This window comes from Anastrepha ludens, chromosome 4, assembly GCF_028408465.1.
Source record: "Anastrepha ludens isolate Willacy chromosome 4, idAnaLude1.1, whole genome shotgun sequence".
NCBI lineage: Eukaryota > Metazoa > Arthropoda > Insecta > Diptera > Tephritidae > Anastrepha > Anastrepha ludens.
In genome coordinates, this window is record NC_071500.1 from 90,670,351 (window position 1) to 90,688,753 (window position 18,403).

General features: G+C 35.7%; 1 protein-coding gene across 1 annotated transcript; it reads right to left on the reverse strand.

Moving 5' to 3' along the window:
* Window positions 1-2,179: 2,179 nt before the first annotated feature.
* Window positions 2,180-3,348, reverse strand: LOC128862050 (exonuclease 3'-5' domain-containing protein 2-like). Its single transcript, XM_054100452.1, has 2 exons — window positions 3,064-3,348; window positions 2,180-3,006 (listed from the first exon to the last, which is right to left on the reverse strand). Exons 1-2 carry the CDS (start codon window positions 3,210-3,212, stop codon window positions 2,451-2,453), a joined length of 705 nt encoding a protein of 234 aa, XP_053956427.1. The 5' UTR covers window positions 3,213-3,348; the 3' UTR covers window positions 2,180-2,450.
* Window positions 3,349-18,403: the final 15,055 nt, after the last annotated feature.

Sequence of the window (18,403 nt, forward strand, 5' to 3'; positions counted from 1 at the left end):
AGATATTTTCTAGTTTCTGGTACAAAATATTTAATGAACCATTCTGTGAAAACTGTAGTTGCCACCCATACTTTTTTATTGGCCATCCAATTAACCGGCAATGTACCAAAATCGACACCTTTCATTGCTCGAGGCCTAAGTGCACGATTGATAAGCAGGGGCATTAACATTCGATCTCCAGAAGCGTTACTGCAAAATAAAAATGGGCTCGATCTTCTTCAAAATTTTTTTCCAAAAAAGACCAGTTTCGTCGGCATTAAAAACCTGGTCTGGGCTGTATGCACCATCAGCTATTCTTTTTTTAAGTTTTAGTGGAAATTCTTTGGCAGCTTTCTGATTTCTAGCAGCAATCTTGCCCATGATTTTTATATTAAGAAGCGCATGCCTTTGGAGAAATCCCGTTAACCATCCTGTGCTTGCCGAAAATAAGTAGCTTTTCTCATGAGTTGATTGTATGGATGTAGACGGTTGTTCGTCTTTTATCATTTTATAAAACCTAAGTTCTTGCTGTTTGATATTGTTTCCGTCTACGGGAATTTGTTTTTGTGCATTGTCCTCAAGCCAGATAGTTTCGTTCCAGAAATCACCGATTGCCTAATTGAAATTTCATTTTTTTTTTTATAATTCTTATTGTGGCTTCATTTAAACCGAATATTTTGCCAAGAAATGTTGAGCCTTCTCCATTTCGAAGGCGATCTAAAATTTCAATTTTGGTTTCCAAAGAAATTGCTTTACGTTTTAGTTTTGTATTTGACATTTTCTTTTAGGGATACATAAAATATTTAACAAAATTAAAAAATATAAATAACTGAATAAATATAAATTATTTTTTGGCTTACCTTTTATCTTGATGCGTTAAATTTAATCTAACGTTGGAAAAACAAATTTGCCAATAAAAAATCTCTTTACCAAACACGTTTGATTGCATTGATAATTCACAAAATATTAACACATTTCAATTGCTCTGACCAGTAAATTTGCTTGTATGCACAAAAAGGGATTCCCCTAAATTTGTGATATGTACATATTTCGCAAAAATTAAATTTGACAAAAAAAAATTTAACCCAAAAAATTTGAAATCGTGCTAAATGGAATAAAATCGTGTAAAAAAATTAAAAATACTTTATTTTCAAACCGCACTATATCAAACCCGTGTAAAAAAGACCGCGTAAAAACAGGATTAGGTGTATAGGATTTAAATTTTTCTCCATACTTTTTCACGACCATCGGACCCACAAATACTACATTTGAATTCATCAGAAAATATGACGTTGTTCCAAATCGCTTGGTCACACCATTCATGATCTTTTGCGAATGCAATGCATTTTAGTCGATTGTCACTACTCACGAAAGGTTTCTTTCATTTACAGCATATAAAGGCGTGTGCCATTACGTAAATACATATATGAAAAAATTGTAATTTGTTAAAATTTGTGAAACTTATTAACTTTAACTTTTTCCAAAGACAAAACTCGTGTATACTTACTTAAGTGACTAGCTGTATATGTATGTGCATATAAATATGTACGAGTCCTTCAATCCGAAACAATTTTTTACTGAAAATTGGTTAGAACATATTATAGAAAGATGAGTGAGAAATAATTATTCACTCGATAACTGTATTACATTTCGACACTCACAATGCCATCGGTACAGTAGGTTATCCCCTGACAACTAAGAAGATGCTGAGATTATTCCACCTTATCCTCAAGACAAATGGTGCAGAAAGGTGTCGAAGCAATGCCGAAGGCATACCTCGCGTACAATACCCAGTAAAAGAGCCTACAAAACTCGGACGGCGAGGCTTTGTTAAGTTTGGAAGCTCCCTCGAGCGCCTCTGATTCAAATGTAGTCAGATGGGTATCGGAACCTTACAAATTTGTGTACATACTTGCACAGCGTTCGACGCAAAGCTTACCTCTCTAGTAGTAGACCACAGACAGTCAAGAAGATACCGATTCTCGAACTTCGGAAACAGCCTGGCGAGCCCGTCTAGTTAGCTTATCGGCAAGGCGTCTTCCTGTAATTTCCATGTAACCAGGTTCCCGGATATGCCTAATAAAAAAAAAACCAAAAGTAAACGAAATACAGACTAAACATTCATCCCCCCCACCTAGTTTTAAGCGCAGACCACTAATTGGTGGCTGGTTTTCCGAGGCGCGATTTGAAATTTGATACCTTAAAATGCACTGTTACTTTATTGTCGTTTTGTTTGGTTTTTTACATTCTCATTGAAATTTGACATATATACATACATACATATGAGCAACCAAATTGCAAAAACAAAATACGTACATGTAAATCTATTCTATACCACCTTCTATAAATTCGCCTTGATATATATTATATTTAATCTTTAGCCATAGATACACGTACATATATACATACCAAAACCGATCATTATATTAAACAGACGTACATATGTATGTATATTAACTTCACTGCAGTGGTCATGTGTTTGTTGCAATGGGATTTAATCTATCGTGATAATACGGATCATATTTCTGATCGTAATACTGTTCGAAAACGCTTACATCCGACACTTTTTGAGCTAGAGTTGTATATATTTTTATAAAAGCGATGGCATCACCAGCAGCATAGTTAATTTGTTCTTGTGTCACATTATTCGCTCGCCAATTAGATGGAGACACATACAAACACTTATCTAGAGTAACGCCTACCACCCTCTCATGCATAGCAGCCAAACTGCCCGGTTCTTCACCAGTAAGAACGGCAACAAAACGCAAATCTAATGTAGAAACAGTCGTTAGGTTCAAATCCCTTGAAAGCCGCCCAGCGTCTTCAAGTGCATCGACGCCAACTTTAACTACATGAGAATCATTCAGTAAGTCGCAAAGTGATGGTGGAAAAGTGTCCATTGCACACAAACGAATTACTGCGCAATAGCCCTTGTGAGTGCACAACTGCAAAATATCTACTCCCTTCGATCTCCACCACCACTCCCACTCGCAATCAAAGCCTAATACTGGATTTTCTTCGCAGTGCCTAAAAATGGATTAATGTATGCTTTAAACTTGACTTCATTAAAATGGATATACCCACTTTCGTAAAATCTTCACGGCGTCCTCACATTCCTTATAGTTGTTTATTACAACCGTTGTTTGCCCGTTGGAGCCGCTCCTAAACCACCAATATAGAAGGCCAGCACCCACTCCGAACGCAACTGCTTCTAATGGATGCAGGTTTGGCATATTTAGAAATTAGTTTCCAAATGATAACTTTAAAAAATACCGAAAATAGTTTATAAGATTTGTTATTAGAAGAAAAACTATTCGTCTCCCTATGCTAAAAAGCTCGTTAGCAAATGAACGCCAATCTATAACTGTATTACCACGTTGCATTCCAGTTGTTATTACCACATTTAACGTGTGATTCCCCTATTTAGAAATTGAAGTATAGGTATATGTGTGCATACATACATACATACATATATATACTCGTAAGTCATGAACGAAATCTATAAGCATGATTAGCATGATACAAAAACACTTTGAAACCTTTCGACGTAAACTGTGCTTTTTATTTGTTTGTTGCATTTTGATTTTGATGGTTGCTCAGCAGACCATATTGCCAGATCAGTCAAAAATAGCACATGTCAAAGTAAGAAAGGTTCATATTACAATATTAGAAGAAAAATATAGATGAAGTTGAATGTGTGTAACAAAAGATGACATAATTTTACATAGAGGTTATATAATATTTGAATGCATTATTCGGTTAATTTCTAGATTTTTTTTTTGTTTAAATATAATAATGTAAAGTATTAAGGAAATATAGTTCACAATTTGTATAGCTCTTTGAAGATAGGCTGTAATTATTGGCTTAAATATCATCACTTAATATCGTTTGTCTTAACAAACACTTTTAATTCGTAAAAGTGTGCCGAAATCTTAGTTAGCAAAGTTTCTTTAATGGAAATAAGCTTGGGGAAGATGGTAAATTTCGATCTGGTATTATTATAGGAGCAAACCGAGCAACTCTCAACAATACAAAGCGAGAATGATGGAGAAAGAGATTGCGTCTTTCTAATTTACCGTATCGTAAGAGTCGAACAATAATGGCATTTGGAGGCTTTATATCAATTTATGCTTTCACAATTTAACACACCGTATTGAAAGCATTATGCAATCATGATCAGTTTTTATTCATACTAGTTGAAATGGAGTTAAAGTAAATATAGGGTGGGCCATGTAAACATTGCTTTTTGAATCGGCTATACAAAAAAAAAACTAATCAATATTTTATCAAACTTTTGTTTTTTATTTTGAAGATTGAATCTTGTCATTTATGAATAAAAAATAATATCGTTCAAATTACTGCCACGACTGGCTATACAGTAGGCCATTCTATCAACCCAATTTTTAAGCACATTTTCGATTGTTTGGGCTCCAATTTCATGAATGGCGACTTCGATTTCGTGTTTTAAAGCATCAATCGTCTCTGGATGGTTCGCATAGCATTTGTCCTTAACGGCTCCCCACGAAAAATAGTCCAACGGGTTTAAATCACAGCTTCGATGCGGCCAATTGATATCGGAATTTCGGCTGATTATTCGGTTTTCAAAAACGGTAGCAAAAAGTTCGAGTGTAACTTTGGCAGTGTGACAAGTTGCACCGTCCTGTTGAAACCAAATGTCGTCCATGTCATCCTCTTGAATTTTTGGAAACAAAAACTCGTTGAGCATGTCACGGAAACGCTCGCCATTTACTGTAACCGCGGAAGAAGAAGAAGACTCACCACTTTGGAAATAGGTTTTCAATATTTCTCAATTTTGTTAAAGCGTATAGCGTCCCATTTCGTAAATGTCAAACCTTTAAGTAAATTATGAATACATTTGACATGTCATTTGTGTTACCATTCTCAAAAAAATAGGTGGTTCAAAGAGCAAACGCTATATGGCCCACCCTGTAGGTTAGGTTAGATTGACTTGGCTGGCTGAGAGCCGTCACATAGGCCCATTGGTCGTTTAGTGGTAGCAAACGTCTGCGTCTTTTACGAATCTAAGTAAACTCTGAAGCTTTAACCCCGAAAGGAACTCCCTCATATTGTAGAGCTCCTAAGTATTTCAATCTGCTTCTAGCTAACTTAGGACAAGAACATAGAAGGTGTTCTAGCGTTTCCTTCTATTTCAATTCATTACAAAATCTGCAGCTATCGTTGTTTGTATAGATTCAGAGTATTTCTCTGCGCTCTTATTAAGGAAGTTATAAATTTTAATATTTTTTTACAAAAATTAGTATATAAAAAATCACGTGATGCAAAGTGCAATGAAAAAAAAGTTGATCCACGGTCTGCATCATTTCTCCTTGAAATGTTAATGGATCTGTAAAAAGTAAAAAAAAATGTGTAAAATAAAGTTGTACGAGTAGTTATAATCTGCCGAACCGGGTTTTTTAATTTCGAAAAATTTTGCAATTCACGGCATTTAAAAAAAAGTATGCATTTTATGTCGTAAATGTCACACTTTAACTATGTTTATAAAATTTTTTAATAAAATTTTCAAAAATCAAATCTATGGAGAAATCACTTTCGAATATTTTAACAAGAACCACACCAAAATGTATTAAAAACTGTTTCAGTTATCATGCAGACCGTGCCGGAAAAAGTAGGTTCGAGATAAATGAGTTTAAAGTTTGATTTACAGGAGTGCGCGGACCGCTCTCTGCCTAATTAATGGGCTGTAAAAGCTAAAATATTGGGAATTTTCGCATGAAAATTTCACAGTATACTTTTAAGATACCATACTTTTGAAATATAAAAAAAACCTCGATTTTTGAAAATTCTGGACTCATGTAACCCTTTAAATGAAATTTTATTTGCTTTGTCTAAACTTAGATTTTCCTACAGATGAGGAAAGAAGATAAAATATTGGAGGAGCTGTTGATTGTATTGGATTTGGGTGATAGAGTGTGTCATTTATTCTAAATAGTATACCTAAATTAATATAAAAAAATATTGCTAACGAAGTTTTATGGGAACTAAACGAGAGCAGATTTCAGAAGACGACACGTGAATTAGGAAAGGTTCAACTTCATTTTCATTGTAATAAAGGAAGATGAACGTTCGAACCAAACTCGATCATGCAAACAATTTTTTCTCGCAACGCAACCTGCAATTGTGTCGTATCTGATGGTTCCAAAACGTTCCAAGTAGTAAGAGCAGGAATAGTAGTGCCTAGAGCACAAAAATCCCTAAAACTAAGTACGGATACCGAAATTCTCCATGCGGAACTCTTCGCCATAATAAAAACAGTGGTAATCATATCCAAAAGAGGGTTTAAGAAAGTAAAAATTTAAATACTTTCGGACAGCCAATCGGTTCTCAAAGCGTTAAATAGCGTCACATTCAAGTCAAAAGTCCTAATAGAGTCTTACAATGCACTCAACAAACTGGCCACTCATAATCAGGTCTCACGGATTTGGAAACCTAAGAAAGCAGATTTGTATGCCAAAAAAGGGGCAGAAGGGCCATTTATTGGTCCCCTTTTTCGACTTTAACAAAAATAATATAAGACAAGAAACCAAAAAATGGATCCAAACAAAAACACTGAAACACTGGAATGGCACAAGCGGTCTTTATCACTCCAACAAGTTTTCGAACTTCAATGCCAGCAGAGCAAAATCTGCTCTAACCCTAGATAAAAAGGGCCTCAAATTACTCTGTGGAGCACTTAAAGGTAACTTTGGCTGTAACAAACACTTTAACACACTGGGGCTATCTAGTACAAGATCATGCAGGTTCTGCTGCGATAAATAGGAGTCCATGGAACACTTAATCACCAACTGTGAGGCATTAGGCCACAGGAGACACAGAGTCCTGGACTCGTACCTACTAGAGGAGGAAGACCTACAATTGCTCCCTCTTAAGGAGCTGGTTCGATTCCTCTGTATACTAAATAATTATAATTAAGTAATTAGGGGCGCACAGTAGATTAATCTGCTTGCAGTGCATAAAGGCCTTAACCTAACCGGTACAATCATCACCATTGCCATCATATCTCTATCTATCTTAGGCTAGTATTGTCACTTGCGAAGCGAATGAAAATATAGGCGAATTTGCAATCTCGAACTGTAAGATGCGATTCGCTAGCGAATTCGCCACAAAAGGCGAACGAGTGTCGAAAATGAGTTTTCTCTATTGCAATTGGCGAAAAAACTACACTCGTTTCGCCACTACTGTCAAAATTTGGCTACTGCTTACTTTTTAGACATTGAAAAAATAGAAAGGACGTAAGTACACTTTAAATTTATGTGCCATGTGACATCTATTTGTTTCCCAAGTTGAAGTTACCACTTCGTGGAAGGAGATTTCAGACGATAGAGGAGATCAAAGAGAATGCGACGAATGAGCTGAATGCCATCGCTTCGTCGGCCTACCTGGGGTGCATGGAGGACTAGGGTAAACGTTGGCATATGTATGTTGCCTCAGACAGGTCATATTTTGAAGGAGATAAAATAAATTTGCCTGAAATTTAACTCTGTTTTGTTTCATTTAAACATTCGCAGTACTTTCTGATCGTAGGGTATATAATCTATCTAATAATTAATAAAAAAAATAAAATAAAATAAAAAATAATAAAAAAATTACAAAAATGTCTAGATTTACTAGAAAAATGTACGAGTTAAAGCAGCAGGAACTAAAATTATTGAAAGTAAAAAAAGAAAGGTAGAAAATTTACGAAAAAAGATGACCCCAAGAAAAGATGGAAGTGAAGCAAAAGAAGCTGGACTGCAAATATTGTACAAACAGAAAATTTAAAATTAAGAAGCACATGTAATAAAAATGTAATCAAAAAAGAAGCTGAATATGTGAAGTAATTTTATATTTGAATGAATTTAATTTGTATATATTTGATCCTTCTATTCCTACATGGGACATAGAGCCTCAACAAATTGTTTTCAATGGTCCCAATTTTGCGACAGTAATTTAATTTGGTTCTATATTTTATTCGTCTTCTCCATCTTTATCTCTATTATCCTTCTCCATGTGTTTAATTTGTGTTTTTTATTTAATTAATTTTTTATGAACCTAAAATAGTTTTTAATTTTACCTGTATATAATGCAGAATTCAAAAGTTTTAAATGAAATAAATAAACACAATGAAATAAGTTAAACAAATTTGAATTTATTCAATACTTCATCCTACAACTAAGCATCAGCTGTTTGTCTTCCAGGGGCAGTAGGAGCATAAATCGTAAAATTCGTACCATCAACGCAACCAATCACATTGGGTATTCCTGGTCTAAAGAAATATTTATTCCTTGCTTGTTTCTTCTCTTGCTTGGTCATTTCTGAACTTATCGAGGCACTGCAAATTCCACTTTCCAAAATTGTTAGTATATCCTTTAAAATAAGCGAAACTGTGATTTGAAATTCATTCCCCAGTGTTTGTTGTTAACTGCCATGAGCAAATAATCTTAGCACACAACACAATTTTAGAATTGGTGTTTTGGATGATGACTGGTGACAATGAAATTTATATTTAATTTTGTCCAGCATTAATACAAATGCGTCCTTACTTGGCCGAAAGTTCGTTATGAAATTTCAAATGCAAATATGAAAGTTGATATAAAGAAAAGCTAATTTGCTTAAAACCATTCAGTTTTGGATTTGGATTTTAGGACCTGAGCAATTTCTTATGAAACGCCTCTGACGAAGAAGGTTAACTCCTGTCTCCACATTGTAACTATCTTTGAAATAAAAATCCCGCGCTATTAATTACTTATACACCCACTTGCACACACATTTCCAATTTCAGTTCGTATAAGTACACAAATCAAATTTTTTAGCATAAATAACAAAAATGTCAAAAGAGGATGAACTAATTTATTTTTCTCAAATACCAACGACATAATCTCGGTGAGTAACTTCATTCGCCACTCACAATGCAAATTTTAGATGTGTTCGCCAAACCATTCGCTTCACCACATCTGTTCGCTTCGCAAGTGACAATACCAGAAACAGAATGTTTCAGTTTCAAGTTTTGGGAAAGTTGAAAAAGCAGTCCCACAAAGAGCCATCATAGGTACCCTGTTATTTATTATTTATATAAATGATATTGAAAATATTGGACCGTGTTGTTTGTCGGTATGTATCTTTACCGTCACTGCCTTTGCTGCCATTCTCGCGAATGATTCGCCAGACGTTGACGGAAGAGTGTCATTCGACATTTGAGGTCCCTTAGCCTTTGCCTTGTCACGTAAAGGCTTGTCTGCCATGGATTGGGTCGAGGATGCCGGCATTTCTGACTTTCGTCCCTCGACTTTCCTCTTCCTTGCCATTCTCCTCGTTCCGTACGTTGGCACAGACCCCGTTTAGTTTCCGGAAGAGTGCAACGTTACAGAGGAATCCTCTGTTCTAGCACGATTTCCCGTTTCCATTACAGGTGTCAAAGTTGACGGAGCTTGAGTACTCACCTTAGCTACTGTTTCAGCTTACTTCGCCTTCTGTCTTCTTCGTTTGATCTGCCTTGCGGATAGACCAGTACCTGCGTTCGAATCTCCAATAACTTCAGTCTTTTTACCGGTGCTTACCTGATTCTAAGGTTTAGAAATCGAATACCCAGGAGGCAAAAATCAACATTTTCGACACCAGCTCTTCTTTGCTTTTCGTCATCAAAGAATGATTCGGATTCAATTTTAGTGACGAAAACTGCAACAATTTTCAGCTAAGCGCCCTTTGTTGCTGTATGTCTCACTTTTTGCTCATTATTAGTATAAAACACCAGATTGGGCGAGTGGATGTTGCCATTTTTTGTTTGTAAATTATTAGTATAATATACAAGATCTGCTAAGTGGAGTCTGGTGCCACAAATATTTCACTTTTCAAACGTTGCCCCAAATGATTTTCATAAGCCCCACCCAAGGGTCTCTGTCTTCCTCCAATCCTTCAACAAGCAGCTGCATTTTAAATTATTACATTTTGGGCTAAAGAAATGATAGTAGAACAAATAACTCTCTAGAAGTCACATAGTAGCTAAAACCCACCTACGATTGAATACTGAAATTTATGATCCTTTTTAATCCTTAAATTAATTGAATTGCATTGGCTTGTAACGAATCGATTTGGTTTTGTGCATGCGCAACACCTATTTACGCTCAGTATAAACCAATGGAACAAGAATAGTGATGCCACACAAAAAAGAAGCAAAGCAGGAGTAGAAGAAAACACGTCGCAAAAGGACAACATTTCGCCTACATTGACATGGGCAAAAAAGTTTCGCCTGGTCGCCGAACAAGGAAGAGTCAAAGGTAGGACAATTTCAAAAATCGAAAAAAAAATTCTGCAAGCAAGTCAACTAACAGTCATACTTACAGTAATGGTAAAGCGTAGCAAATTGTGACAAGAAAACTAGTTTTATTTTACCTTTTTTTGCTGCCTGATATGCATTGTCTTTATCTCGCCACGTTGGGACCACAGCAGGACAGCGCTGCAAAATTTAGCTGCATTTATCTTAGACGAGTTTCTCGTTTACTGTGCTCAGTTTATGCCACAAATTTTATTGAAATTATTTCAGCCCGAACGAAATCAATTAGACACGAGTCATTGCAAGTTTTTCACAAATTTCCTATATAGGGAAGTTAAAGAAAACATTTTGTTTCTTATTTCGTCTATTTGTCAACGGCTCTACTCGTTGCAGCTGTTTCTCCTTGGTTTGAAATAATGATGATTCTATAGCTTGATTTCAAGGAAATCAAAGTGTATAACACCAAATTGTCGTCAACAATAATTGTTCGGCGAATATGTTTCCTTAGAAGAGCGTTGACACTGTGAAAATTGCGATTTTCGCGCCAACTTGAAGCGAATTTCATGGCCAATTCACTGCGTATTACTGGATTTTCGTGAAATTTCACACAATTTTGGTCACATGATAAATCAAATTGGTAATGGAAGTAGATTTACAGGAGTTCATGGAAACTTATTTGCTAGGAGCAATACAAAGTAGCTAAATTTGGATAACTTTTGAAAAAAAAGAAAATTATATTTAAGAGGGGAAAAATATTGGTTTTACTAAAGAAAATTGTCGGTCAAAAATATAAAATATGTGCATATTTAAATCACCTCAACCTCGATACCTGGAATTAAAATATAACTGTTTTTTTTTAAATCTAAAATATATATTTTTTTAAATTTCTAGTCTAGTAAGAAATACTAGGCATGTATGAGGTGGCACAAAATTAATCACCCTATCGGAAGATTTATAATTTTTGCAAATGGCGACCTACGTCAATCATATTTGACACTTGTGAACGATGTAAGACTTGTGGCAATTGAGCGCCTAATGGTCAATGTAAAGATTTTCATCACTGAAAATCATTTCTTTCTTTTATATAGTAAAAAAGTTATTCAAAAATAAAATTGGATGATTAAATTTGCGCCACCTTGTATTATATAATAATGTGTATGTGAAAAGGCATGTTTTTAAGAATTATTTATATAATTGGCGCCTACACCCTTTTTGGGTGTTTGGCCGAGCTCCTCCTCCTATTTGTGGCGTGCGTCTTGATGTTCTTGCACAAATGGAGGGACCTATAGTTTTAAGCCGACTCCGAATGGCAGATATTTTAATGAGGAGCTTTTTCGAGGCAGAAACACACTCGGAGGTTTGCCATTGCCATTAGAAAAATCGTTTTCTTAATTTTGGTATTTTCACCGAAATTCGAACCGACGTTCTCTCTGTGAATTCCGAATGGTAGTCACGCACCAACCCATTCGGCTACGGCGGCCGTTTTTAAGAATTAGTTTTGGCAATACAGACAGTCTTATATAAGTATATAAAATTGGCTCTTCCTGCCTTTATTGGGTGTTTAGCCGAGCTGCTCCTCTTATTATTTGTGTACGTGGGGCCACCAAGCGCGAACACTTTTAAAAACAGACAGTGTTAGGTTATTCAATTAATTTCCTTATAATAATACAAAAATATACTAAAATAAATATAAATAAAAATACTGAGCAAAATGTTCATTTGTTCCTAAATTTTCATTGCAAAATATTGATAATTGAGTGAAATGCAGTGAATCTCCAGAAGTGAATCTTCCATGAAAGAAATTGTTTGTGATGTGGATGCTTGTACACTACAGCCAACAAAAGATTTATCCGAAACAAAAAAAATAAAATGCATTTATTAAAGGAGTTGTATCTGCTGGTATTACTGGGAAGAATTTTAGTTTTTTAATTTTTAAATTGTTAGCACTTAGAAGCTGAAAAAATATATTTTCGCTATAAAAAATCGGCTAATTCGTTATTGTAAGATTAATAACTATTATAAAAAAGTGTTAAGGAGGTACTGTGCAAATTATTAAAACCATTAATCCAGTAGATGTCGAATTATGACATTGAAAAATAAAAAGTTATAAAAAACGTATTAATTTCGGGCAAGTACAGAACCAGACCTGAGGTAGCGGACTGTCAGATACTCATAACTTTGTAAATATCGCTCCGATCTACTTGAAATTGTGTCTCAATTTGCTTGAGATATTATAGGTTCATTAAAAAATACAAAAATACAATAACAAAAACTGTAGTACCTTATCTGGCATCGAATCGGCATGAAATCATTTACTTTATTGCCTAGTAAATAAAGATAAGCCAGAAAACAATTTGGAACCATTTGATCTGAACTAATCTAAAGAGTAGCTCGTTGTATTGACGCAGAAGAACCCTTTGAACCGAATTGACGTTTATGATTCTTTACTGAAACGGAACGAAGTCTACTTATTCTTGAAGTGGATGGTAATCAGTGATAAGAAATCTATGACACATGAGACCCATAGATGAAAGATATCGTAGTTAAATTGTGATGAGGCAGATCCAAACGAGCGACGAGAACGGCTTCATAGCCAAAAGGGGTTTGCTGTACATTTAGAGGGATTAGAAATGAATCGTAGAGCGCACCTAATTGGTCAAGTACACAATTCTGATTCCTTTTATTAACAGGCGATCAGATTGAAGTAGGCCTCTTCGGCGACCTGAGTAGGTCAAGGTTGATAAACAATACGGATATTGTGTACCATTAAGAAAACGTCAGGTCACATAGAGCTCAAACGATAGGACAGATGCTTTGAGAACTTATATGGGACGATCTACCACCTCAACCCTTGGCTCCGAATAATTGGCACGTTTTGAAAAATTTGGAAAATTTCCTTAATGATAGAAAATTGGTCTCAAGAGAGCTTTATCAAAAAGATCTGTTCAAGTTTTTTTACTAGTAGAGTCGTGGGTCTCCAGCCTAGATCCCTTTTCTCTCCTCCTCTACATCAACAGCACTGGATGGCTGTAGACGGTTTTCTCTCCTCCCTAAATCCTTTCACAGGTAGTGGTCCACATTATGGTATCAAAACGGCACGTAAGTGATACTTGTAGTGTACCTGGGGTACTCTTGCCATCTTATCTACCTACCTACCTAAAGTCGTGGGATTTTTCTAACGTGGATTTATGAAATCTCCTTTAAAATAGACACAAGTTCTCTAAGAAAAGGATGCATGTAACACCAGAACAAAAAATTAAACTCGAAAATCGAATTTTGTTTTAGCAAACCTGGTATATACCATCTTGACCAAAAAGTTTCCAGAACAATCGTCAGGTGACGCCGTCTTTAGTAAATCTGCCTCAGCACGTGTTTTCGATTTTTTACAGTTTTAAAAATGTATTTGAATTTGCAACACCAAGTTTACATTAAATTCTGCGTTAAAACATTAGAAATGTTGTGAAACTGTTTCGGTAATGACATTCTAAAGAAAACAGTGGCATGAACGCTTCAGAAGAGATCGTAAGTCCATCGAGGATAGCGATAATAAAGTGAAAGAAAAGTTGATCAATCGTAAGTTACCCATCAGAAAGCAGGCAGAGGACTTAAACACTGCTCACGGATACCTTCAAGACATTGTAGTTAATGATTTGGATTTGCGCCGTGTTGCTGCAAAGTTGTTCCCAAGCCACCTGAATTTCATGTACAAAAGGCACGACGTTGATATCGCGAAATACATGGTTTCCAAGTCTGAATCCGACCCAACATTCATCAAACGTATTATTAATGGAGGCGAGGCGTGAGTTTATGAGTACGACGCAGTCCAGACATCAGGTGAGTGAGTGAAGAGCTCCGAATGAGCCAAGACTCGAACATCCACGTCGTTGTCAGTAAAAAATTAAGCGATGTTCACGGTTTTCAAGGATTACAACGGTATTGTACACCACGAATTTTTGCCAGAAGATCAGACAGTTAATAAAAACTTCTATTTGGGCGTCATGAGAAGTTTACGTGAAGAAATTCGCTAAAAAGTAATGATATGTGGGAAAACAACTAGCAGATTTTGCAACATGATAAGGCACCGCCGCACGGTACGTTCATTATCTGATAATTTTTCACCAAGAACGAGACGAATACCACCAAACAGCCACCAAATAGACCTGATATTGGCTCCCCGCAATTTTGTCCTGTTTGGTCGAGTCAAAAGCCCATTGCGAGGAATGCGTTTTAACGACCAAAGACGGCTCTAATGACTATACCGAAAATAGAGTTCGAGAAATGTTTCGAAAGCTGGATCACATGCCGGTACAAGTGCGCTGCAGTTGATGGGGAGTGCTTTCAAAGGAATAATTTCACTTTTGAAGCATAAACTTGCATTTGGAATTTTCTGTATATACAAGCATTCCGCCAACTTTTAGATCAAGATTATAACTCAAGATATTTTACACTCTCTCGCATCTATTATTTCTGTGAAAAAAAACTTAGCCTTATTCTGAAAACTCAAATTGGCTATATGGCCTTTTGACCCTAAGCGTGTAATTGGGTATGGCTTCGAGATCAGAGTGATCAGACTCTACCCAGCAACATTTTAGCAGTTCAAGTTAGCACAAGGAAGAAAGGTTGAGACACTTTGTTGAACTCGATGAGATTGGCTTACGCGAAATCAAGAAGATCGATTCAAGAAAAATACGGTCAAAGAGATTCGCACAAGAGCTTAACATTTCTCTAGGGACTCCAGACTAATCAATATATTAAACTGTTATAATGGGTTTTTCAGTAAGAGCGCTTCAACTTTTGAACTTTTTTGAATAAAACACAAACGGTTTGACTTTTTTAACTAATTTTTTTTGTTTTTTTATTATCGAGTTTGAACGCATACATTTAAGTATGAAATCCGATTTCTTTTGCATGACCACCGCGTGCACGTTTTACGAAGTCCAATCGTTGAACCCAATTTCGACCACTCTTTTGCATAAATCGGCCGAAATTCCACCAATTTCGCGTTCAATATTGGCTCTGAGCTCACAAATCGTCGCCGGCTTGTTACTGTAGACCAATGACTTCACATAACCCCAAAACGGGACGGCTTGTTAAGGGGGTAGTATGGTATTTTTTTTTTTTTCATTTTTTTTTTTTTTTTTTAAATTATTCTATAACATCTTAAGATTATTGTGTGAAAGTTTGAAGTGCATTAGAGTAAAATTTGACAAAGACACAAAGGATTAAGTATCTACCTCTCCAACCGGATTTCACGCTGCCGAAAATCTTTAAACGCGTTTTTCTCACACTTGCCTTTTTTACGGTCGGTGTCCACTGTAGATTCATATCTACTGCACCGATTCTTTTCAAATTTGGTTTTTTTGTTTCTTTACTTTATTCACGAGGTAATGACGTCGAGTTTTTTTTTTTTTTAATTTTGTCATATTTTAAAACAACACAGTTTTCAAGTTTTTTTTATGAAAAATCGGTGTTTTGACTTCAAAACGCTTTAAAAAATTAAAAAAAACAAAAAAAAAAAAAAAAAAATTCGACGTTGTTACCTGCGAAACTTTATTAGCTGATGAAATCAATTTGGTTTTTTGATTTTAGTTGATCCAGTAATGAGTTCTGAGGGACACCGCAATAAAACTTTTTTATGAGACGTCCGCGAAGATTCGCTGCCACCAACTCATTTCTTCATAAAAATCAATGAAAATTTCACACAATATTCTCTAAATATGACTTTATAATGAAGTAATTTTAAAATTTTGAATAAATCAACTGCGTCGACAAAAAAAATTTCGAAAAATATGCTTGTTTTACACCGAATTAACCATACTACCCCCTTAAATGGACCGTAAAATGGCCGTAATGCTCTTAAAGTAGCAGCAACAGAACGATTATTTTCATAAAAAATTTGCACGATTTGCAATCGTTGCTCAAGTGTATAACGTTCCATGATGAAATGTATACTAATGAAGTTTACAAATGACCAGCGAGAAATAAAAAATATTGCGTCGTTCGCCCTCCCTATCGGAAAAAAGTTGAAGCGCACCTATTGAATAACCCATTATATAACTGTTTAATTTTGAGAACCCTTAAATAAGTGCTTTGAATTATAATGGTTTACTTTGACCATGGAATCCTTAGAATGCACTATTTATCCTATAGACTGCAATCAAACTACGAGCCAAGAATTTACCACAAAAATTTAAAATTTTTAAAAATTCCTTTAGCCACCAACCACATTTCTGGAAGCATCTGCCTTACAGATCCTCAGCAAATAACGTCTTTTAAGCGCATCAAACGCTCAAATGCGCATCCTTTGAAGCAAGAAATTTGCCAATATAAACAAGGGGAAAAAACTCTACTTAAAACCCAACTGCATTTGCACAAATGTGGCAAGTCAATAATGTAAAAGACAAATAAGATAAAACGCTAATATGCAGCACGTAAATAAATAAAAGTATTTTCTTTAAATTTCTACCGCAAAGTAAAGTAAACTTCTTTTCATGAAAGACGTATTTTCTAAACACAAGAAAATTTTCACTTTTTTTTAAATCAAATAAATATTTTTGCTCAGCAAATGATGCTCATTAACTTTTTTCATATCTCATATTTATTTAGGCAGCAGACAAAAATCAATAAGTCAATAATATCAGCCTAAGCAGATTTCCGCTTATTTTTATTTTTATTTATTTATTTATTTTTTATGGTGAGCCAGCAGTCAGCGGTGGCAGTATTTAATTAGCATGAACAAGCAAAAATTTGTGTGGTACACCGAATGATTTGTAGCTACATGGAACAGTAGCACGGCCAGGCGTATTCGATACGAGCAGTGCTGAAACTTGTGGCATTTAAGTGGCTAACTAATTTACACAGAAGCAGCTGTTTCAGCGGCTGACAAATGCCATCAAAATGTTTAGTTACCAGTTATAAGAATCTTTGGTGACTATTTGCATTCTCGAAAAATGGTTTTCACAGAATTTTGCATTATGCAAATATTTATAAAATGAAGATTTTCGGGTAAAATTTACCGCCACTTGGACGTGGAAAACAGCTGTTAACTACAGCTCATTCAAGAGACACATTTTATGTATTATCAGCTAAAGTGTCAGAGCATTCCTGGCATCAACCCTCTGCAATGCTCGGTTCGCTTTTTGGGCTTCACTGTATCAGCAGCTTGATTGCAGTACCCAAATTTAGGTGGATAGGATAGAATCTATTAAAGAACCAATTTTCCTTTTTATTGCCAACGGTTTGCGACGACACTCGCTGATTAATCTTCGTAACCTTTAATATTCGTCTAAAGCTCATCAATCTACCTGCTCTCACTTGTCGTACAAAAATGCTAGGAATAATTGTTATAGTTAAATTGCTCACCGGGTCAATTTCTAGCACATTCTTTCTGATAGAAGTTAATATTAATGTTCCTTCCTTTTTTTCCAAAACTTGGGAGAAAGGACGTTCGGTTGATGGTCTGTATTATTGCAGTACGAAGCCATGGAGTTAGTATATTAACACCATTGGAATCATTGAGGACCCGATTTGCCTGTCTTGCTTAGAGGAGACGGATAGCACTGAGCCTTTTCTATGCGAGTGTCCTGCCTTTGCTAGATCAAGGCTACAAATTTTGTGTTCCAATGTCATGAGAATGAGTAATATTCGTTCTCTCAAACTGGAGGATATTTTCAGATTTGCCAGAGTATCTGGAAAATTCTCCCAGGACTAGCTATCTCTGTCTCTGCTCTATTCTTTGCTATCTATTTCTTTCTGTAGGGTAGATTGTCAAGGAGGAAAGGCGAGGCCTCCTTGACAGTCTACCATTTTAGTTTCCAGAGCTTTGAATACAATTGGGCTTTTGAACTTGCGTGTTTTAGTGTTTTACCGTTCTCTCGGTGCTTCTTCTCTCACCTAGTCGTTGAATGTAAGACAAAACTGAACAGTCCTGCAAAACACAACAAAATTTCTTTTATTTGGGTGACTGGACATTGTGGTATTACAGGAAACGAGTTGGTTGATAAACTAACTCATGAAGGCTATGCAAGCGTACTATTAGGCCCGGAACCCTTTCTAGGTGTCAGTTCTGCATCGTTTCAACTATGGATTGACGACTTCATGAGGTCTACCCATAGAAGACGTTGGTTTGATTTGGGC